General features: G+C 41.5%; 1 protein-coding gene across 1 annotated transcript in view; it reads right to left on the reverse strand.

The window, feature by feature from the left end:
- The window catches only part of LOC136863472 (uncharacterized), a 208,900-nt gene that overhangs the window by 82,748 nt on the left and 101,389 nt on the right, over nucleotides 1-24,763 (reverse strand). The window contains exon 20 of the mRNA XM_068225952.1: nucleotides 13,114-13,371. Within this exon, the coding sequence (XP_068082053.1) occupies nucleotides 13,114-13,371 (258 nt within the window). The remainder of the gene's footprint in view (nucleotides 1-13,113; nucleotides 13,372-24,763) is intronic.

A 24,763-nucleotide genomic window follows, 5' to 3' on the forward strand; every position in this document is an offset into this window, starting at 1 on the left:
ATTCTGAATTAACATGCGAAGTCAATAGGAAGATACAATCACAATAAACATGTCAACAGTAACATGTTAAATGTTAAATAGTGGCGACCGGCCTTAACTTACTGCATGTTGAGTTCTATGGTCCTCCGCATGAATAAGCTCACTTCACTCCACCCTTCCCCATTTAACTCTTCTTCTTCTCCTTATTTGTCTGTTTACCCTCCAGGGTTGGTTTTCCCTCGGACTCAGCGAGGGATCCCATCTCTACCGCCTCAAGGGCAGTGTCCTGGAGCTTGAGACATTGGGTCGAGGATAAAACTGGTTAGGAGGACCAGTCCCGCACTCAGGAGTCTTCACCTGCTATGCTGAACAGGGGCCTTGTGAAGGATGGGAAGATTGGAAGGGATAGACGAGGAAGAGGGAAGGAAGCGGGCGTGGTGTTGCAGTTAGGTACCATCCTGGCATTTGCCTGGAGCAGAAGTGGGAAACCACTGAAAACCACATCCAGGATGGCTGAGGTGGAATTCGAACCCACCTTTACTCATTTGACCTCCCGAGGCTGAGTGGACTCCATTCCAGCCCTCGTACACATTTCAAATTTCGTGGCAGAGCCGGGAATCGAACCCGGGCCTCCGGAGGTGGCAGCTAATTACGCTTACCACTATGCCGACAGTGGAGGTTCGAACCCACTATCTCCCGAATGCAAGCTCACAGCTGCGTGACCCTAACCGCACGGCCAACTCGCTCGGTGGTTGATTTCTGCGAAATAGGATGTTAGCCTTGTTTACATATAACTCACTCCCAGTGAGATTTTTTCACTCTTAACAGTTTGGAGACCATCGTTAGATAGGGCAGTCTTAGCCGCCGGATTACGAGGAGGGCGACGAATTAGAATATGTCCACGATCGCACCCCCGTTCTATAACACCTGAATCCCTACACTCAGGATCGCTTACTAGGTCACCCTACCATTACCCATAGTTCACGATTTAGGACGCGACTACAGGAACTTCCACCACCAACCATTATTATTACTATTATTATTATTATTATTATTATTATTATTATTATTATTATTATTATTATTATTATTAATTAAAACTTCTTAGCTTATTTCTTACGTTACGTGGCACCGTATCCGAATAGTCCTTACTACACTAGTGTTAAAGCCTAGTGGCACAGGTTATGTAAGTCTGGTATTTTCCTGGTATTTGCTAGTCCTTGACCTTTATGTAATAGAGGTGACTGGAGCATGCGGAAATTGGCGATTCACATTAGCTGACTCACGTGTGTGACAACCGCAACGTGCCCTTCAGTTTTAATGAAGGATAGGTAAAAATGAGAGAATTCCCTGAATTCCAAAATTCTACAGTAGCGACTGTCGACGGTGATAAAGAAAGAATCAGATGACTCCTCCGATTATAATCTGAGTAGCTTAGCCTTCAATAGGACCCGAATTATCGAGGAGTGGTGTTTAAACACAGGGGCTACCTATCCGAGGTGGTAAAGACTCGTTCGGTCCATCCGGAAGGAATTCAAAAACTTTAAGGGCGATACATGGCCCCGAGGTTCACTCAGCCTACACCACAAATGAGTATCAGGTTAAGTATTGGGAGATAAAGGCATCCGGGCACAGAGCTAATCGCTTTATCCGACTTAGTGGAACCATTTTAACTTCCACGGATTTCGATTTTTTTTGTTCTTGAGTTTTTAACATGTTCGCGATGGCGTGTACAACGGATGACCCACATACGTCTTTCTCAGAGGTGTACAGCCATTGGTTCACCCTTTGATAGTGATTTAGATCTCCATGCCTTCTGATCAGATTTACCCAGTGCTCTAGTTGGAGTGATTTATCAAGGGGTTCTGTTAAAATGACTTACCACTATGTGAGAGGAGGCTCATTGTCGCACAATTAAGACAGTTAAATATAGTAATTCTCCACAATCACAGGCATTGTGACAGGATACTCCTCATCTTCATAAAAAAATTACATTCAGTCAACTAGACAACATTTTCAGACTAGAAATTGCCTAAACTCCTTTGTTAACCGCGATGACATTTCTTATTTCAGTGGCTAAATGCAATTTTGTATATGGCTAAACAATGCATTTTCAATTCAGTGCTAAACAAATTCTATGTCTTAATCAATATTTACAAGTATTATGTTTAGCCACAAGTGGTTGTACTGGCAACAGTAATCAGTTCATTCTTCCTCTAGCAACCTGACAGCACAGCACCTGCGTGATTTTTGAAGGAGCCGCACTGAACTAATCAAGTTGACCGCAACCGACACAATTTTGAATTAACTAACCACATCACAGCAACTCCAGACGTTGTTGTCCATAATTTTCAGCAAAAGCAAGCAATAAACGAAGGTAATAACATGCAATACTTTAAAATCAAATGAGAAGTTACGATGACTATAGGCTGCAGCTTAATTATAAACGTTTCAAACAGCTAACAAATAATTACAATTTTTGGTCAAGATGAAAATATTTTCAGTTCTATGATTCTTTGCCGGTACGCTAACCGCATGTTACTATGTATGCCGGTACGTTATCCACATGTTTCTATTTATGCCGGTGTGTTAACTGCATATTTCTATTTATGCCGGTGTAGTAACTGCATGTTTCTGTTTATGCCGGAACGATAACCGCATGTTTCTCTTTATGTACGCCGGTACGCTAACCTCATGTTTCTATTCATGCCGGTACGCTAACCGCATGTTTCCAATTATGGCAGGACGATAACAAGATGTTTATATTTATGCCGGTACGCTAACCGCATGTTTCTATTTACGCCGGTGCACTAACCGCATGTACCTATATATGGCCATGCGCTAACCGCATGTTTCCATTTATGCTGATGCGCTAATTGCACGTTTCTATTCATGCTGGTACGCTAACCACACGTTTCTATTTATGCCGGAAGGCTAACCGCATGTACTATTTATGACAGTGCGCTAACCGCATGTTTCTATTTATGGCGGTGTACTAACCGCATGTTTCCATTTATGCCGGGACGATAACAAGATGTTTATATTTATGCCGGTATGTTACTTGCATATTTCTATTTACGCCGGTGCATTAACCGCATGCTCCTATATATGGCTGTGCGCTAACCGCATGTTTCCATTTATGCCGGGACAATAACAAGATGTTTATATTTATGCCGGTATGCTACCTGCATATTTCTATTTACGCCGGTGCACCAACCGCATGTTCCTATATATGGCTGTGCGCTAATCGCATGTTTCCATTTATGCCGATGCGCTAATTGCACGTTTATATTCATGCCGGTGCGCTAACCACACGTTTCTATTTATGCCGGAAGGCTAACCGCATGTTCTATTTATGACAGTGCACTAACCGCATGTTTCTATTTATGCCGGTACGCTATCCGCATGTTTCTATTTATGCCGGTGCACTAACCGCATGGTTCTATAAATGCCGGTACGCTAATCGCATGTTTCTATTTATGCCGGTACGCTAATCGCATGTTTCTATTTATGCCGGTACGCTAACCGCATGTTTCTACACTCATGTTTATAAAAAACAGAACACCTTGAAAGACTAGAGATAGGAAGTTCATATTCACATGACATGTTCATTAGTATATTCTGCAGAATCGTTTAGCATTTCAGTCACCTAGGTTCAGCATCTGTCCTGCTGTCTAGTAGGTACTGGGTCCTCCATGGGCGCTGATAACTTGTTCTATGCGTGATGGCATGACGCGTATAAGGCGCGAATGGCGTCCTGGAGTATAGCCATCCATGCTGCATTCACCAGGTTCCACAGTTCATCTTTGGTGGTTTGCTCTGGGTCACAGCGCCACACCCGTCGTTTCACCATATTCCACACATTTTCGATTGGCGACAAGTCCGGTGATCGGGCGGGCCAGGGTAACAGTCTGATATCCTGTGACGACAAGAAAGGCACGTGGTCGTGTAGCAACATGTGGTCGCTCATTGTCCTGCTGAAATATGGCGTCTGGGGTGTCGTGCAGAAAGGGTATGGCAGGATGCCATTCATTCACTTAGGTCAAACTGATCACGGTGCCCTGGACACGTACCAACTGTGATTTGTGGTTGTAACCAATAGCACCCGTCATCATAAGGCCTCGAGTTGGTGCTGTATGTCTTGAGCGAATACCGTCAGTGTGATGCCTCTCCCCGAGTCTGCGGCGAACCAAAATGCGGCCATCATAAAAAAAAACAGAACTTGGATTCGTCCGAAAACACTATCTGCTGCCATTCCTGTCCACAGTGACGTCGTTCCATACGCCATTGCAGTCTAGCATGTTATGCACATTAGTCAAAGGTAGGCGGTGAGGAGGACGACGCGCCGGTAACCCAGACCGTAATAAACGGCGACAGACTGTCACTCCTGATAGTGTACGATGGGTTACACTGTTCCACTGTCGCGCCAGAGCCGAGGAAGACGCAGATCTGTCCTGCAATGGCATTCGTATGAGTTGTCGACCTTCTCGGTGGGGGGGGGTCTGGGTGGTGCGACCAGACCGATCTCATCGTATTCTACGGCCTCCTGTAAACCATTCTGTACACACCCGTTGCACTACCAACACATTTCGTCCCACACGATCAGCAATTTCCCGGATAGATGCATCACGTTCTCTCATGTCAATAATGGGCCCTCTTTCAAACTTACTCATTTGACGGTACGGTTCACGCATACGTCTGCGAGGCATCCTGCACGTCTGCTCAAGTCACACTGATCCATTACCTTCGGTTTATAGCGACAACAGGAGCCACAGGCACATTTTACCAGCCGATGGTTGTGCGCCGAGATATCGATGTGGACCTTGAACCTGAGGGCCGACATAGTTCAAATCTTAGTCATTTCTTCAGAACATACTAGTGCACATGTCCTGTGAATATGAACTTCCTATCTCTAGTCTTTCAAGGTATTCTGTTTTTTATGGACATTAGCGTATTCATGCCAGTGCGCTAATCACACGCCGGTACGACAACCGCAAGTTTCTGTTTATGTTGGTGCACTAATTGCATGTTTCTATTAAGTCGAAACGCTAACCTCATGTTTCTATTTATGCCGATACGATAACCACATGTTTCTACTTATGCCGGTGCACTAACCGCATGTTTCTGTTTATGGAGATACGCTAACCGCATGTTTCTACTTACGCCGGTACGCTAACCGCGTGTTTCTATTTATGGCGATATGCTAGCCACATGTTTCTATTTATACCGGTACGATAACAAGATGCTGTTTTTTATGCCGATATGCTACTCGCATGTTTCTATTTATACCGATACGATAACCACATGTTTCTATTTATACCGATGCACTAACCGCATGTTTCTATTTATTCCGGTACGCAGATGAACAGGACAAAATTGGATGCGCCTTCGTTGTTCATGAAATCGATTCTGAGGCGTTCTCATCCCATTACAAACTCTCTTCCACATACTCTATTTTCCAGGCTGAACTGTGGGCGATCAAATCTGCGATCGAATGGTGCAAATCTAACAATAAGAAATCTCGGTTATTAAGTGATTCGCAAGCTGCGTTGAATGCGATAAATAATAAATATAATCTGAATCCAATAGCTGTAGCTATTAGAACCACAGCTCAACAAAGTCCGCACATCTGTTTTGACTGGATTCAAGGTCATTGTGGAATATCTGGAAACGAGAAAGCTGATATTCTGGCAAAAAAAGCTACATCTAATTTGGAAATTTCTTATGACAAAACGTCACCTAGCTACGCTAGAAAAGTCATAAAGAGGCACGTAATCCATCAATGGAACCACATTTAGACTTCCTCCACTAGAGGCCAATTCACCAGATAAATATTCTTCCCTGAGGTTTTCAACCGCCTGCAAAGTAACGTGTTGGTGCCAAGCTTTGAAATTACTCAATTTTTGACTGGTCATGGCAAATTTGGTTATTATTTTTGTCGATTTGGAATCAATCGTCCTGATGGCTACGGTGTGTTTGCGGATCCTCACAAACAGTGTACCACCTACTGTTTGAATGTGCTGCATTTGAAAGAAGAAGGCATGACTTGAACTCTCATTTGAATTATTGCAACATTGCATTATCAAAATCCCTGTATCATTTGTTTAAGAAGCCATGCTGTTACAAATATTTTATTAACTTCATCCACTTCATTTTCCGTCGATTAGATGCATGAATTCATTTTCATTGTAAAACTGAATATGTATTTTAACTATAACCCTAGTATACTATGTAAAATAGGGTTCCAAACTGCTTTGGATATTCAAAAACAATAATAAACTTCGTGTTTCTCTTCATGCCGGTATGCTAACCGCATGTTTCTATTTATGCCGATGCGCTAACCGCATGTTTCTGTTTATGGAGGTACGCTAACCGCATGTTTCTATTTACACCAGTAGCCTACACTAACCGCATGTTTCTACTTTTGCCGGTTTGCTAACCGCATGTTTCTATTTACGCCAGTAGCCTACACTAACCGCGAGTTTCTACTTTTGCCGGTATGCTAACCGCATGTTTCTATTTATGCCGGTGCTTTATCCATATGTTTCCGTTTATGGAGGTACGCTAACCGCATGTTTCCATTTACGCCAGTAGCCTACACTAACCGCATGTTTCTACTTTTGCCGGTTTGCTAACCACATGTTTCTATTTATGCCGGTGCGTTATCCATATGTTTCCGTTTATGGTGGTGCGCCAACCGCATGTTTCCATTTACGCTGGTAAACTAACCGCATGTTACTATTTACGCTGGTACACTAATCGCATGTTACCTTTTACGCTGGTACACTCACCGCATGTTTCCATTTACGCTGGTACACTAACCGCATGTTTCCATTTACGATGGTACTCTAACCGAATCTTTTTGTTTATATCGGTACGCTAACCGCATGTTTCTATTTATGCCGTTGCGCTAACCGCATGTTTCTATTTATGCCGGTATGCTAACCGCATGTATGGCGTACTGGCCAGTACCAAACCAACTACAACACTGCATTTCCTTGCCATACGCCTCCGTAAGTCATGGTGTATGGTATGACTATCGGTCTCACCTGGTGGCGGTAATATGGAACATACAAGGACGGAAAATAGCTCCCAAAATCATTAATAATGAGGGGAAAGCTTGACGAGAGTACAAATCTCTGCAGTCTTACCAACTGCGTTGATGATCATCGGATGAATTGATGCCCCTGAGAAGAACTGGGATATCTTTCGTGGTAGCCTTGACGGGATAGAAAGGCAGATCACATATGTATTACCGGTGACAAAGGCCCGTCACCTTTGAGTTCACTGGACATGCACGAAATGATAAACGGAATCGCACTTAAAATGCACAGTCACTACTTTTAAAAGGACCTTTTCTTCTTCCTAGCCTTTTCTCCAAATATCTTGGTATCGGCACGGCGTTCTGAACTTGGCTCATATTTACGACCAGATGCCCTTACCGACACCAGTCCTGTGTGGAAGGATGTAATCCCTACTGTGTTTTTCTATGGTGGTTTAACACTGTGGTTTGTGTGTATGAAGAGGTGTGTACTGAGACGAACACAACTACCCAGTCCCCAAGCCGGAGGAAATAACCATGCGTGTGTGTACTACCACATGACGGGAATCGAACCCGGGGCCTTCGGAAAGTTTTCAAACCACTTTCTAATTTATAATATTTATTGAAGGTTCCTTCAATTTCTGTTAATTTTGGAGATATCAGGGCGTCAAAGTTTGTCCCGCAGGAGTTATTTAACGTTTCTGAAGCTTATGACACAATAAAATGCAATTTTCTTGGATGCTCGGGTGCCTGGTCCTCACTCGGTTGGTTTTATTCAACTTCGTATACACTGAAAAGTGGAATGCGCTTTGATCGCCCAGACATATCTTTGTTTCCCTCGGAAAATACTAAGTGATACGATAATGATTGAGCAATATAGTTACGTGTTAATTATTTAGCCTACATTCCATTACTGACTAACAAAAGTCATTTCAATATCTTACATATTCATTAAGAGTTGCAAGCCCCACGCTTGTTAAATTCAAAAAGGTTTATAGCAGAATGAAATATGAGATTGTCATGATGGTTCAAATACATCATTTTCGTAAACATGGGGTTCAGTATAGTATCGTGTCGTAGCCCGCTTCGGTGTTTCTTGGAAGGGATGACGAAGCCATCCGGAGAGCTCCCAGTTGCCCCGAGGACATGCCGCGGCCTCTCCTATTGTGCTTTCGTCTGGTTTCTCCCTGTGCCTTCTCGAAGAAGAAACGAGAATGTTCTGTCTCTAGCCGAGTCCCGAATATTCTAGTACTTCATCACCAGCGATGTAAATGGAGGACAGCCGCGAACAGTAGTTAGGTAGAGCTGGACGTCAGTAGTGTTGGCTGTCATCAATTGTTGCCATATATCCACCAGAGCCAGTGTCTGATTGTCGTCGTGTTGGAGTGGAGAGAAAAGAGGACTTCCATATTTCGAGTTCTTAAGTATTTAAACTGAAATGAACACAAATATTTATACTTTTCTAAATATTTGAGTGTGATTTGATAACATCAGATGATGTTCTTTCAACAACTAAACACGCCATTCTATTTAAATTAAGTTGTTTCTTTTTCAAGTATAATACTGTTACCATATGTTTTATTTTTCTGGTAGTTCATAAATGTATTACTCAAAGTTAGTTTCGGCACACTGAAGAACCTAACAGTTATAAATTAACTGAGTCGGAACTAAAAAGATATGACTTCAGATATTACAAAAAATATCCCATACAAACACATAAGTCCAATAAACGCTTCCCATTTCTATTAGCTTCCATATCTTCCCCACATTTACTGATCACCCTCTCATAACCTTCAGTTCTTTCCAAATCTCGAACTGAAGTCACCTGTTAGCACTATCCTGTCCTCGCTGTTGCACGGAACTCGTCTCACCGATGCTCGGCCGTCTTAACTTTGAGACACTCCGGAGAAGCCTTTTGACGGTCGGCTGATTTAGGACTTTTTAGAATTCTGACAAACCGCTCGATCATCTCGAATGCGTTTTCAATTAATTTGAAGCCATTTAATGTCCATATGTCACGACATTTTGCCGAAGAGAGAAAGAAAGAAAGAAAGAAAGAAAGAAAGAAAGAAATAAATAAAGAAAGAAAGAAAAGAAAGAAAGCGCTTTTCACACAACCATTTCCTCGGGCCGATGACCTTCGATGTTAGGCCCCTTAAAACAACAAGCAACAACAACCATTTCCTCAAATCATTTTTAATAGACCTGTATTTATCAGTGTTGCCAACTTATATTTTCAAGATCCGCTAAATACTACTAAAAATCCGCTAAAATCCCGCCAAGAAATCCGATCTCAAATAATGAGCAAAAAAAGAGCAATAATAATAATAATAAATAATAATAAATAATACTAAAAATAAATGTCTGTACTCACCTGATCTGTGAGTTTCACTGGGATTAACCCCATGCCTGCGAGCCGGCGAGCTAAAACTTGTAGGCGTTTTACTGCCGGGTGCAAACTAGGTGAATCCCCTACCTCAATGGCCACACACAGAACAGGTCTTCCTGCATAGCATAAATATAAATGCTACTCTCTCACAGTTTCACTATCTGTCGTCATTCGTCAACTAAGATATAAGTACCCTTTCCCCACGCATTACAAATTTCTGATACCATGATCTCATAATATCAAATCCAAATAACATGTTTTCCTCATGTGACTGCTAGCTCCTGACAATAAATACGGAATAGCTCGGAGACAGATTGGAGTACAAATTTAGAAAAAAAAAAACGTAAAATGGATAAAACACTAAATTCCGCTATAATAAATCTAGAATTCCGCCAAGAAATCCGCTGTCCGCTAAATGATATATTTCTCCGCCGACAGTCTTCTAATTCCGCCAAATTTAGCGGAAAATCCGCTAAGTTGGCAACACTGGTATTTATCCTAGTTAAGTTACATGTATGAACTTGTGAAAATGGAAGCGTACTTACGAATAAATTTGTTGGGAATGGGCCCTCGTATTATAGGAATACAATTTACCGGACTACGGTCTCCCGGAAGATTGCAAACCGCTGGTACCGGTTACGACGCGTTATGAATTCTTATATTAGGTTCATCTTCTCCTTACGCTATGATGTTCATGTTACCCGCTTATTATGGTCAACTTCCCCTTCTAAAATTTGAACAATATAGCAACCTCCATGTGGCAAAGGTCGATTCACGCATCTCCGGGACGCGACGGCGTTCTCCCTGAAAATAAAAACGAAGTGATGAGTTACAGCACTTCCGTCGGTGGCATTCGCCGTGACCGTCAGTGCTTCTCCGTGATCCGTGCCGGCAACACCTGTTCGCTAGCCATTATTTTCTTGTTTTCACGGACGTGATTACTCTATTCACACCTCCCCGCTTTTCAGTTATCTTGGAATGCTGTGGTTATCTGTGTAAATTTGAGCTAACTTCCGAAATGAACGACGATCTGCTGATTGAATTAGTGAAGGCACACTCTTTTTTATATAATTTAGCTGATCCGAAATACATGGACAGTGGCTTGAAGAAGCGTGTATGGGGCGAAATAGGAGAGCGAATGGAAGATGAAGGGGTGTGATTATAACTTTTCATTTCTTATTATATTCAGAAAAACTGTGTGTGATAGTTGATCCAAATTTAATGAATTTAGTAACATTATAAACAATCATATAGAACTATACATTATCATAGTAATAATATATTAATTATACGGTATCATTAAAAATTGCATTCTGACAATTTCACATACTTTTTGTGCTAGTGGCTTTACGTCGCACCGACACAGATAGGTCTTATGGCGACGATGGGATAGGAAAGGCCTAGGAGTTGGAAGGAAGCGGCCGTGGCATTAATTAAGGTACATTTGCATGGTGTGAAAATGGGAAACCACGGAAAACCACCTTCAGTGCTGGGGAATTTCATATATTAGCATTTCCTTTGGTGTAATTGCAGATCTTCAACTTCCTTCAACAGCACACTGAATGTATTTCTGGTCATTCTGAAATATCCGTAACATTTTATTTCGTCGTCCTTCACGCCCTTATATATAGCAGAAAACTGTCCTCATAAATATCGGCGTTTCTATATAGGATGAACCCACTGTTTCTTCTTTACTTCCTCCTCTTCGTCATCCAAAATTACAGCTATCATTGGCAGATAATCACCTTAAAAATTGTCCGCCTCCGTAGCGTAACGGTTAGTGTTATTAGCTGCCGTCCTCGGGGGCCCGAGTTCGATTCCCGGTACTGCCAGAAATTTAAGAATGGCAGGAGGGCTGGTATGTGGTTCAAATGGTACACGCAGCTCACCTCCAATGGGGGTGTGCCTGAAAAGAACTGCACCATCTCGGGATGAGGACACCATAAAAATTCATCATGGAACACTTTACTACTGACGTGAATGCACTGTGAGAACAGACGTGATAAATTCATGTTGGAAAGAACGGATACGGAAACGGAGAACGCCGTCAAGTCCCGGAGATGTGTGAATCGACATTATAATCTTTCGAATATTAAACGTGAATATCCCCTACTACTTATCTTCACACTTCAATTCCCTGTCCTCTTTCCACCAGCATAACACACGCTCCGATAGGACACTTGCTATCCCTCTCAGCTGGTCAGCAGCGTATAGTTGTTCCTTTGTTGCGAATGGAGCTGGATTACGGAACTCTCTGCCCCATAACATTAGAGCTATAAAAGGTTAAATTCTTTTAAGTTGTCTTGCCGTTAGCACCTTCTCGTTGTGTGTCTCCAGGTTAAATGAATCTAGGGGAGTGAATGTGTGTGTGAATGTACGTTTACTGTGCTTATGTTATGTTATTTTATGTCATGTTACTTCTAATCTGTAATGGTAGTTTCTGTGATGATAATAACAATAATTATTGTGTTTATGTGATGTTATGTTATGTTATGTTATGTTGTGTTACTTCTAATCTGTAATGGTAGTTTCTAAGATAATACTCGAATCCCACTATCGGCAGCTCTGAAAATGGTTTTCCGTGGTTTCCCATTTTCACACCAGGCAAATGCTGGGGCTGTACCTTAATTAAGGCCACGGCCGCTTCCTTCCAACTCCTAGGCCTTTCCTATCCTATCGTCGCCATAAGACCTATCTGTGTCGGTGCGACGTAAAGCCCCTAGCAAAAAAAAAACTAAGATAATACTTTTTATTGCTAGGGGCTTTACGTCGCACCGACACATAGGTCTTATGGCGACGTTGGGATAGGAAAGGCCTAGGAGTTGGAAGGAAGCGGCCGAGGCCTTAATTAAGGTACAGCCCCAGCATTTGCCTGGTGTGAAAATGGAAAACCACGGAAAACCATATTCAGGGCTGCCGACAGTGGGATTCGAACCCACTATCTCCCGGATGTAAGCTCACAGCCGCGCGCCTCTATGCGCACGGCCAACTCGCCCGGTAAGATAATACTAATATTTATTGTGCTTATGTTATTTCATGTCATGTTACTTCTAATCTGTAATGGCAGTTTCTAAGATAATACTAAGGATACTTATTGTGTTTATGTTATTACGTGTCATGTTACTTATAGTCTGTAATGGTAGTTTCTAAGATAATACTATGAATATTTATTGTGCTTATGTTATTTTGTATCATGTTATTTTTAGTTTGTAAGATAAGATTATGAATATTTTCCTCACCATGAATACTAACTTCGCCACTACAAATAAAGGCATATAATAATAATAATAATAATAATAATAATAATAATAATAATAATAATAATAATAATAATAATAAAAAATAGATTCTCAGTAAGCATGTGTCATTATTTTGACAGAACATTTATACAGTGTATATGCTGCATTCATAAATGTTTATTTACATTTGTAAGTCTAGAATTATATGAACAAGATGGTAACAAAGCACAGTATATCAATACAAGCTGTGGCGTCTGTTTCCAGAACCAGAAAATTCCTTTCAGTGCGAAGCTTAACTATTTGAATTCGGTGCTAACGTTGATGGCACCGATACTATCCGCAATAGGGATTTAAACGTGCAAGTAAGATCAACAAGAAGAGGAGACAGGAGCTATCCACCTTGCCGACGTCAGTTAGTGCAGTCATTGGGATAACCTCACCGTAGCATTCTGGGACTCACTCACCATTGCTGCAAGTTCCTCGCTCACTATAGAAGAAGTCTCTGTCGATGAGAAGTGCCGTGCGGTCCGCTGCAAAGGTATCATCAGAGCTGAGGAAGCAATCTCCTCGAACAACATGGAAGTTGAAAGAACGGCAAGGAAACTCCCTTTCTTGGTCACACAATCTTCTGCACTTGGCCACGTCGAATATCTGCGGTACGTAACGATCCGTGTACGGCAGGAAGCGACCAGGGAAGTCGCTGTACTCGCAGCTGGGTGGTTCTGTGGGCAGACAAATATAACTGAAAGTATAATATTTCAAGTATCATTACCTGTGTAGAATTACAAGGTGAATCAGGAATGTTTATTTAATTATGTACGAAGGTTGGAACTTAAATATGGCAACACTGCTGTGGAGACGCTAAGCAACGGAATCTAATATTGTCCCTGATAGCACACGTTGGTTACATACCTACCTTACCTCAGAGTAGAGGCGGAGAACTATCGTTAGCAATATCGATAGTTATCGATAGCGACCATTATCGTCATACATCGATAGTCAGTTGCCTATTATCGATAGTCAACGATAGTTTTATGCCTCATTGGCTTATTTTTCGCGCTGACAGAAAATGTACAGTTTTTTGCAGTTAACTGGTGAGGACTGAGGAGTGTGTTCTAATTCATAGGTGTGCATTTAAGTATCTCTGTGTACCTGCGACTTCAGTGTCGGCAGAAAGACTATTTAGCATTTTTGGAAGGTGGGATTCTCCATTCAACCTAACCTTAGTTGAGTTGATGCCAATAAGGGACAAAAAAATGACATTTATATGTTGTCAGAGACTGTATGTAGGCGAGAGAAGATGAGGCACATTTTAGGTCAAAGACTTCATGAAAGCACCTGAAAACTCTCCTGCCATCTGTTGAGAAAGCTGTAAAACATTTTTCCAAAGATACTACAATACCCGAGAAAATGTCGGGCGATCGCAAAATGAACACTGCAGCTGAACGAGAATTTCTCGCGCGGTCACGTTATGGGCTAGCGCGTGCAGCCCGAGAATGTCTTGGACGTGCCACTGAGGAGATTTATGAGTGATTCCGATTTGAATTTAAGAAATTACATAGCATGAAATAGTTGTGCTTTCTACTGATTTTTTGTGGATTGCGTTCAATAAATGTTCTGTTTTCGGGCATAATGATACGATTCGTACCACTTTTTGAAAACTATCGATTACTATTGATAGTTGAGCTCATAATATCGGAAAATATCGATGGCGATTACTATCGATAGTTTGCCGCCTCTACCTCAGAGCAAATGGACTCGCCCTTCCCACATCACCTGCGTGCGCACAAGCGAGAGAAACACCACAGTCACTTGTGAGCTAGCGGTCTAACGTAACGTTGTCACTATGTTTTCCAAACAGTAACAAGGGAGTTGGATCAAGATTGAATGTGCCAGAGGTCGTACACCACGACACTGTCATCAAGGTCTTCAAGAGGCTTGCGGGGAATCTGCATTGCCTTACAGAACAGTGGCACCTTGGGTAAAAGCCTTCAACGATGGTCGGCAAACTGTGGCGAACATTCCTCGGACAGGTCGTCCTACGTTACTGGACAGTGATCGAAACCAGACGATTCGTGAGCATTCGCTTCAGAACTGTTGCAGAGATTCAACATTCAGTAGACCGCTCCATTCGCACCATCAACAGAACAGGCTCTGCTAAAGGTATACTACGACTTCCACATCGCTGGCAACGGGTTATAGACAACGCTGGTAACTACATTGAAGGGCAGTAAAGGTTGCTAGAACTCTTTTGTATCTGTTGTAAATAAATAGTTGCCACTATTTAAGTTCCAACCTTCGTATTTATTTAGCTTATGGTACAATTTAAGCCGCGCACAAATTGGGTAACATTATGAAAAACAACAAATAATTTTAACATTGATGCTTTCACGGCTCGTACTTATAGACGTGATATGGGCCGTGTCAAGAAAATACGGCGAAACTGTTTACGTTTCGCAGAGAACTTCGCTCCGCCTCTTCAGAAGAAAATCTCGACGGTTCCTCGAGGATGTCCTCTACAATAATGAGGGTTTGAATTTAAGATCGTTTTACCGTTGGAGCTGTAGTGGTACGATCGTTCGTCACCAGGTGGCCCACTGTATGCTGGCACAGCGCTCCAAGCGGGAGCTGACGGCAACATTATGCTCCAATTAAGATGTTCATCACACCGTGTGTGTGTGAGGAGTAACAGGGAGGACATCAGACGAATCATGGACGAACGTGGTAGAAGGAATACATAGAAACTAATCAAATAAAATGCAACGGAAGACACCGGGATAGAATAGAAGAGAGCTGAAGAATGGAGAAAACCAGAGGATGGTGTGTGATGGTTTGAGATGGAGGTGTGTCTGTGAGGGGGTGATGGGGTGAGGGGGACATAACTGGTGTACACACGTTACCAAAGTTTGACGTTATCACATAACACATAACTTGGAATGAACCAACGAACGTACCACTACGGTTCCAACGGTAAAACAATCCTAAATTCAAGCCCTTATGATTGTACGAGACTTCCACAGGAACAGTCGAGATTTTCTTCTGAAGACGCGAAGTAAAGTTCTCTGCGAAGCGTAAAGAGTTTCACCTTGTATTTTTGACACGGCCCATATCATGTCTACAACATATTATTTACAAAAAAGAATAAGTATAAAAAAGTCAAGGTAAAACAAAGTAGAAATCGAGGGAAATAAATAAAAAAACACAGAACTTTTGTAAAATATAAGTAATAATAATAATAATGCTATTTGTTTTACGTCCCACTAACTACTTTTTAAGGTCTTCGGAGACGCCGAGGTGCCGGAATTTAGTCCCGCAGGAGTTTTTTTACGTGCCAGTAAATCTACCGACACGGGGCTGTCGTATTTGAGCACCTTCAAATACCACCGGACTGAGCCAGGATCGAACCTGCCAAGTTGGGGTTAGAAGGCCAGCGCCTTAACCGTCTGAGCCACTCAGCCCGGCTAAAATATAAGTGAATATATAAATTAACAAATGAAAAAATGAAAACTAAACAAGGATGTCCAGTTGAGTCAGGAATGTGACTACGCGTTAAAAATAAATGCAGTATATTACAGCTAATTACAAAGGGAAATGAGAACTGTTGGATAAAACTTGAAACTTAATTTCAGGTGAGAGTCACGTCCCTTGGCCTACGTTGATAGCCAAGACGGTACTGAACAAAAGAGCGCTACGTTACAGATGAAGTGTGGTTGATTGCATGCTAGAGTGACCTTGAGGCCACGAGAATGGCAAGACGTGATTCTCCCCGTTAGTAAGTGCAGCGATATGCGGCTATTTCCCATAACTGTTGTAAAAGAAGATACTTACCAGGAGTTAATATGGCTCATGACTGAAATTTTCTGAAGCTACTCAATTACTAGCCAGGCATTGTAAACTGTCCGGCTCCATGGCTAAATGGTTAGCGTGCTGGCCTTTGGTCACAGGGGTCCCGGGTTCGATTCCCGGCAGGGTCGGGAATTTTAACCTTAATTGGTTAATTTCGCTGGCACGAGAGCTGGGTGTATGTGTCGTCTTCATCATCATTTCATCCTCATCACGACACGCAGGTCGCCTAAGGGCGTCGAATCAAAAGACCTGCACCTGGTGAGCCGAACATGTCCTCGGACACTCCCGGCACTAAAAGCCATACGCCATTTCATTTCATTGTAAACTGATCCTAAAGTGACATTATAAACACAGCCATGTCCAGGTTGTTCTACTCTGCTTGGACGTGGAAAATCATTTATGCAATAATGGTGTTTATCATCACAGTTTCTTCGCAATCCCATTATGTGAAATCTATTTACATGCGAACTCACATATTGTTTTTAATTTTACGTACAATATGAAGTGAAAGTAAGAATTTTCATTTCAGGGTTAGAGCGTTCTGTTTATACTGTATAAACGTCTGTGTATACGTTACACTGACCCAGGGTAAAGTACATCACCAGCATGACTGCAAAGCTAGCCAGAAACCTCTTGTAGTGGCCAAACTTCTTGACAGGTCTCCCGTAACCGCAAAATAACGAACTGAAAATATATCTGAGTTTAGGCAAATACAGTAGAGACAATACGCGACACTGAGCGAGATATCGAGGGACAGCTATTGGAGCTCTCTCTAGCGAGTAGACCTGAAAACTACTGATTCTGTCATAAGAGCACGTGTATTTGTGTGTGAAGTTTTTGGTGTTACGTATGCGTTTTCAGTGAGTTGACATAATTAAATAGTAGCGTGTGTCATTCCTTGATATCTCCACTCAACTTGATGGGAAAGGTATGTGCTGTGTTTGGCTGCAGTAACTATGAAGTAGAGAAGAATGCGCGGTCGTTCTTCAGGTTCCCTCGTGACAAGAAAATGTAAGTAATATTGTGTTTGCATATATATTCTTCCAGAGATAGAGATTTTTATAGTACTTCATGATCTTCTGACCTGCTCGACCCATATTTTAACTGGCTTAAAATGTAATACGCATATTTTATTGTATAGTGCAGCAGTTAACCTTCAGTACCAATGTGCTGTTGTAGGTGTGATCTTTGAGTTTTGAAATGTCACAGAAGTGATTTGGATAAGGTGTACAAGAAAGAAGGGATGTTACGCGTATATACGAATTATAAGATCTGTTCAGATAATTTCCAGGCCAGCGACTTTAAAAATCCTCGGCTATACAGCCAAGGGTATGTTACATTTTTACTCTAATTGTACGTAAATATTCCTCAAAGCATCACTATCGACAACATTTTCATACTTTTCTTTCTTTTACCCCTCTTCTCAGATTAAAGCCGGGATTTTATAGATTTTCTTTCTGTTAGTAGGCTTCATGTTAAGAGGAAAATTGTCCAGCTATTAAATGTTAATTCATTGCATCATATGTGTAAGGAATGTGCCGATATTTTTATTGACAAGTGTCTTACTGTGGTGATACAATGTTTTTAAATGAGAAAAAAAGACAAATCCAACCTTAAGAGTTCAGGCAGGAATGCTAAAGCTAAAAAGTAATGCATAAATGAAAGATCAAGCCATTTCACAGCAGTCCATTTCACATCTTGTTTATATGTCTATATTTAGTCTTTGAATAATAACCTTTTAAATAATTCTTCATCCATTTATCCAGAATTGCTTTAGCAACTTCGAAGTTAATATCTCAATAACACTTTATTTCTAGACGTAATTTATTTATCCATTTCCGTATATACATTTCCATTGATATTTGAATTTAGCGCGACTTTTTCAGGTCAAGTCACTAGGTGCGCCACCGTCGAATTGTCTCCCATTTTAACAAGGCTAAATCCGTGTCACGTATTGTCTCTACTGTATTTGGTTTAGGCACAACTACAGGGTGGGCAAAATAAGACTGTTCTGGAAAATATTTATAAGACTGACGCGCAATTGACTCTTGTTAATGAGCAGAAGAACTGCCCATCATAGAAATTACTGGAAACTGTGATTTCTACGCATAATCTGTTGCTGTCACGTGTCTGAGCATACGTACCTCCCGCATCTCCCGAGTACGTCGCTGTGTCATCACGTGTGAGTGAGTGATGGTGCTCACGATGAAACAGCGCGTGTTCATTCTCGAGTGTTATTCGCGGAAAGCGTGTGCGGAACTGTTTGCGCCAGAGTTTAAGACTGGCAGTGTTTTGGCAAAACCTCCAGCAAAGTCTGCAATGCAAAACGTAGTGGCAAAATGGCGTGAAACGGACTCTGTAGCGAATAAAATCCGTAACTATCCGAAAACAATGCTCGAGTGAAGGAAAGCCTGGAACGAAGTCCGATGAAATCTCAACGCCGTTTATTTGTGCAGATCGTCGTGTCGAAATATTATCAAAAAGGACCTGCATCTGCATCCTTACAGATTTACTGTTATGCATGCATTAAAGCGTTCAGACGAACCTTCGCCTGTTGAGTTCTGCCGGTGGTTTCTGAGTGAAGTGGAGTCAGAACGTTTGGATCCTCAGTTTTTCATTTCTTCAGATGAGGCCATTTCCAGCATCTTCTGTGATGTTCATTAAGAAGGGTCAATCCTGTGTCAGTCCTATTGTAAATATTTTCCGGGCTGCTTTTGTTTTGCCCACCCGGTGCAATTGGTATGACGTTGCTATAGATGGTCTGTCATTTGTCAGGAATATATAGGCCTAATTATTTTCCCGATATAGTTTTCATTGGCTGAGTGCTTCACAGGTACCGTACGCGTCTTGACACAAAACGTGATTAGATGAAAATGGCTAAGTCCCGAGTATAAGCACCAATGGAAGGAATGAGTACGTTATCATAGATATTTCTTAGCGAGATAGTACACAGTACACTTTGTCAATAGTACGGTCCACTTCTGTACTCTCAGAACGAATTTAAATGATAACGTTCACCATAAATTGTCCCGACGCTGCTGGTCATTTTCATAACATATTGGTACTACGTAAGTTTGTTGGGCAAATTTGTATCAAATATAAATATTTTATTACGAAGCGTCGTAGCACGGGACAAGGTGAACAAAGTTTGACCCTTGTTCTTTCGAATAAGTGTTCGCTCAGTTTTTGTGTCAGGATTTCTATGTGGAAGTCCTTCGGGTTCTGGTTTGCATGTCTACCTAAAAACCAATTCACTTGAAAGCTTCACAAAGAGGACACTGAACAGGAAGCTCCACCGTCACCATTAAGAAGTACTGACAACCCGAAATCTTTGAACAAATCTAGTGGAGACGATTGATGAACTTGAAAAGTTAATATTCTACTACAAATAATGATGTTGTTTGCGTTTGATGTAGTTCTACAAGCTACCACATTCAGTGCTTCTTCATTCCTTACGTAACTATTGCAGCTACTGTAACCGGCTTGTCATATTCATGTTGGTTTTCCCTCTACCGGTCTTGCCGTCAATATTTCCTCCTAAAGCTATATGAACACGTCCTGGATTCCTCAACATGTATTCAATCACTCCTCTATTTCTTTGCTGTTATACATCACCGAATCGTACTCTTTTAATCAATTTAATTCAGTAGACTGTATCTTTATTTGTGATCCACTGCACCTTCCATACTTTCTCTCTAACATCACACTTAAAATGTTTCTATTATTTCCATGTATGCACTAGTTATCCTTCTTGCTTCAATTTCATACAATACCACACACTAAACTACCATTATTATTATTATTATTATTATTATTATTATTATTATTATTATTATTATTATTATTATTATTATTATTATTTATTTTCCACCAATTGTAGGTACAATTTATGGATGGTGAATGGAGAAAGGGCAATTATGATTATTATTCTCGTGTCAGATACATCAAGAAAAGAAAACAGTTACAACAATTTCAAGTAACATTTAAATAATCTTGGACCAATACAACGCTACTTCGAGTCCTCTCTTCGTAGCTCGATGCAGGTCATCTTGCGTGCACGAAGATGGACACAGCGGACACTGAAGCATATGCTGGATGGTTTGATCTTCTCCGCAGTCACACTTGGTGTTGTCGCCATTGATGAAGCCCCATCTTGCCAAATTAACTTTGGACCTTCCCACTCCTGATCTCAACCTATTGAGAGATTTCCAGATTGTCCAGCTCTCATTGCAACCGGGTGGCAAACGTTCCTCAACCGCCATCTGCTCAGAGCCTTGGGGGATCTTCGTCTTCCATAGCTGTATCCTTGCCTTCTCAGCTGGTACTATAAGTTCCTGAGATGTTCGTAGGAAACTCTTCCTAGATTTCAGTCTCTGTACTGGAAGCTCATGTCCATGCAGTAGATGAGTACTTTCGTGCTTAACCTTTGTCCTTTCCTTATTTGCAGCTACTTCTCTTCGCACACCGGGTGGTGCTATCCCTGCAAGACGATAGAGTTTTTCAGTTGGAGTAGACTTTAGACAACCTGTGACAAGTCTACAGGTCTCATTAAGTGCTATGTCTACCTGTCTGGCATGAGATGAATTGTATCAAACAGGGCAGGCATATTCCGCTGCAGAATAACATAGTGCCATGGCGGAAGCACGAATAGTTTTTGGTTGACTGCCCCATTGTGATCCAGATAATTTACGTAGAAGATGATTCCTGGTGGAAACTTTAAGTTTAGTGTTCATGCAGTGCTTCTTGAATGTAAGAGCTCTATCAAGCGTCACTCCTAGGTATTTTGGAGTTTCACAGTATTGTAACTCAACACCTGACCACACTATATGCAGCTTACGATGAGCTTCCCTATTTTTCAGATGAAAGGCACAAACTTGTGTTTTCATAGGGTTAGGCCTTAACTGGTTTGCCTTGTAATAGGATGACAAACTTTCGAGGGCGATGGTTAGATTCCTTTCCACTGTCTCAAAGTCTGTACATTGTGTTGCCAGAGCAAGATCATCAGCATACAAGAAACTTCTGCTATTTGGAGCTACCGGCTGGTCATTCGTGTATATATTAAAGAGGATTGGTGCCAGCACACTTCCTTGAGGTAAACCGTTTCTTTGAGTCCTCCACCGCTGCCCCACATACACTAAAGTGCCCCCATCACCACTATCAGAAACGCTTTTCTGAAACACATACCTGTATTTTAGGTCAGCAATTTCTCCTCATCGCAAAGGCTCTCCTTGCCTGAGCTAGTTTACATTTTACACCTCCTTTGCTTCTGATATCGGTGGCTGTTTTACTAGCTGAGTAGAACTAATTTCGTAATCTAATATGTACCTGATTTCATTCGACGATCGGTTAATTTAATGTTATATTAATTTATTATCCTTGAGCATACTGCCTACAGAATTGTATCTGTATGACCCAACAGCTCCACCAGATTATCTTATTATTCGACTAAAATGAGAATACCAAAGTAAAACAGCTTTAGAGAGATAATTTCCTCTTATCTACTCACCTCCTTCTCTATGTACACGTTAATATGGACGGGAGATAAGCTGCACAACCCCCTTGATGTCTTTCTGGAAGGCGTCTTCTCTTTCATATCCTTCATTTCTTATCACTATGGTTCAATTCTTGTAAAAATTGTATACAGAATGAACCCGAACTCCACCGACAAACTTCTGAGTATAGAGGACCCGTTTTCTCCGGTGGCTCGTTACAGAATAATTGCATTTTCTTTGTTTTGTTGCCCTAATTAACTTTGTATCTGTATTGCACTGAACAAGACCTGTAAGGGAACAACAGTTCCGCATGTGTTACGTACTGTACTGTACACAGACGGAACAGATTGAACACACTGTGATAAAAGTGTACGCGTTTCGTCTGAGGACTTCTGCTTTACTCTGTATTTTGTGTTGCACGTTTTTGTTATTGCATATCTCAGGATTTTTTCACTTTTGTGAAGGTATTTTCATAAAACAAGGATGACTGTGGTAACAAACCGATTAATATATAATTACATTGTTACTCTATAATTTATTTTCGTTGAGTACAGTGCCTCCAGAATTGAGTCTGTATGATCCATCAGCTCCACCAGATTATCTGATTATTCGACTAAAATGACAATACCAAAGTATTGTATGTTCGGTCTTCTACATTCAGATATAGAAATCAGAACTGCTTACATGTTCCTACATTTCTTTGGAATTCAAACTCCTCCTCTGCTGAATAAGCGACACTTTGCCTTTGCATTCTGGAAACAATCTATTAAAATTTCTCACAAGTGAGATCTTAAACTAAAGGTCTGATAGTCTTAACACTTGCCAGCAGCTTCTTTACTGGAATAATAGGCAGACGAAGGTGAAAGAAAAATACCCAGGAGACTATAGCACGGTAAACCAAAACAGTTGAGTCAGGGCATGAAATGACTGCAGAGGAATGAATCAAGATTAATAGGTACATGTGAAAAATAAAACTGTGTTAAAGAGTGGTGGTCTACAGAATGCTTTTGTCTAGTGTCTAACGCAGAGTTGCGCTGTTGGATGCCCGTTTAGACCAGCACAGCGCGGCCGGACTGGATTTACTGAAATGAGTGCAGATTACGTGCCAAGCGTACGTCACAGTCAAGCGAGAGAACGAATACACCTGGCATGGCACAGGAGCAGTGACGTTCGATTGTGACTACGAAGATTTCTACGCACTATTTTCAACGAAATGTCAATTGGAATACAATAAAAAGTACTCTATAATCGCAAGAATACCTATATTTTTTAACATAGTCTTGTTTGATTTATACTGAACTCGATACCAACAGCCATGATTTTATTTTCGTATATTTATACATGTCCGCCTCTGTGGTGTAGTGGTTAGCGTGATTAGCTGCCACCCCCGGAGGCCCGGGTTCGATTCCCGGCTCTGCCACGAAATTTGAAAAGTGGTACGAGGGCTGGAACGGGGTCCATTCAGCCTCGGGAGGTCAACTGAGTAGAGGTGGGTTCGATTCCCACCTCAGCCATCCTGGAAGTGGTTTTCCGTGGTTTCCCACTTCTCCTCCAGGCGAATGCCGGGATGGTACCTAACTTAAGACCACGGCCGCTTCCTTCCCTCTTCCTTGCCTATCCCTTCCAATCTTCCCATCCCTCCACAAGGCCCCTGTTCAGCATAGCAGGTGAGGCCGCCTGGGCGAGGTACTGGTCATACTCCCCAGTTGTATCCCCCGACCAAGAGTCTGAAGCTCCAGGACACTGCCCTTGAGGCGGTAGAGGTGGGATCCCTCGCTAAGTCCGAGGGAAAAACCGAACCTGGAGGGTAAACAGATGATGATGATGATGATATTTATACATACAAAGTGATGTGTGCAAGCTACGAATGGAACTGTCTTGGATGCGAATGACAGAATTTCCACTAATAAAAGTACAATTCCTGTTATTAATTCAGAAAAACGTGAAAGTCGTGATCAGTTTACAGAATTCTAGAAGTTTAATGCTTGATTTTACACAATGTTGTTATATTATGTGACCTGCCCGTTCATTGTGTTTATGAAAATAGTTTTAAAACTCCTATTCTCAGAACAAGCGGGATTAATTATGTCCAGTTAAAATCCTCGGCTTAGCCGGGAATCGAACACTGGACCCTCTGAACCGAAAGCCAGTATGCTCACCATTCAACCAACGAGATACTTTTCTGAAGCATACCCCTCTCAAATATAATAGTGAAAATTGTAATTCATTGCGTACAGTGCAAAACATTTTGATAACTCTTTATTTTATTAGGTCAATGTACGTAATCATCAATGGACAGAACTAATTTCTTATAACGTAAGCTAATGTTGAAAATTACTTGCATTTCTGTCCTCCGAAAAGAAGAAAATAACACTATTCCCCTACTACTGAAGAAAATGTTCATCGCTCATTGATCTTCATGTCCAGTGACGTGACCACAACGTCACGGTGGCTTAAGCACACACAGTGATCGCCCGTGCGCCCACTTACATGCTGTGTCCTCGCAGGACGAAAGACCCAGCGTGAGCAAGACTGGTCTAACATATCTAAACGGGAGAAGAGGAATATACGATTGCAATAAAACCAAGCTCTGAAAGCAAACCTCACTGGAAACATTAGGTCCAAGTACCGAGTAAAGTCAGAACTCTTACATCATACGATACTCCTTAAGATTGCGTACAGATAAGATTGCCATTAATTGAGATATCAAGTGGCCTAGAACAGTACCCCTGGTATATTGAAGAAAATGTTAGCGATGTGTGAAGAATTGAGAGAA

The sequence above is a fragment of the Anabrus simplex genome, chromosome 2, assembly GCF_040414725.1.
Source record: "Anabrus simplex isolate iqAnaSimp1 chromosome 2, ASM4041472v1, whole genome shotgun sequence".
Lineage (NCBI taxonomy): Eukaryota > Metazoa > Arthropoda > Insecta > Orthoptera > Tettigoniidae > Anabrus > Anabrus simplex.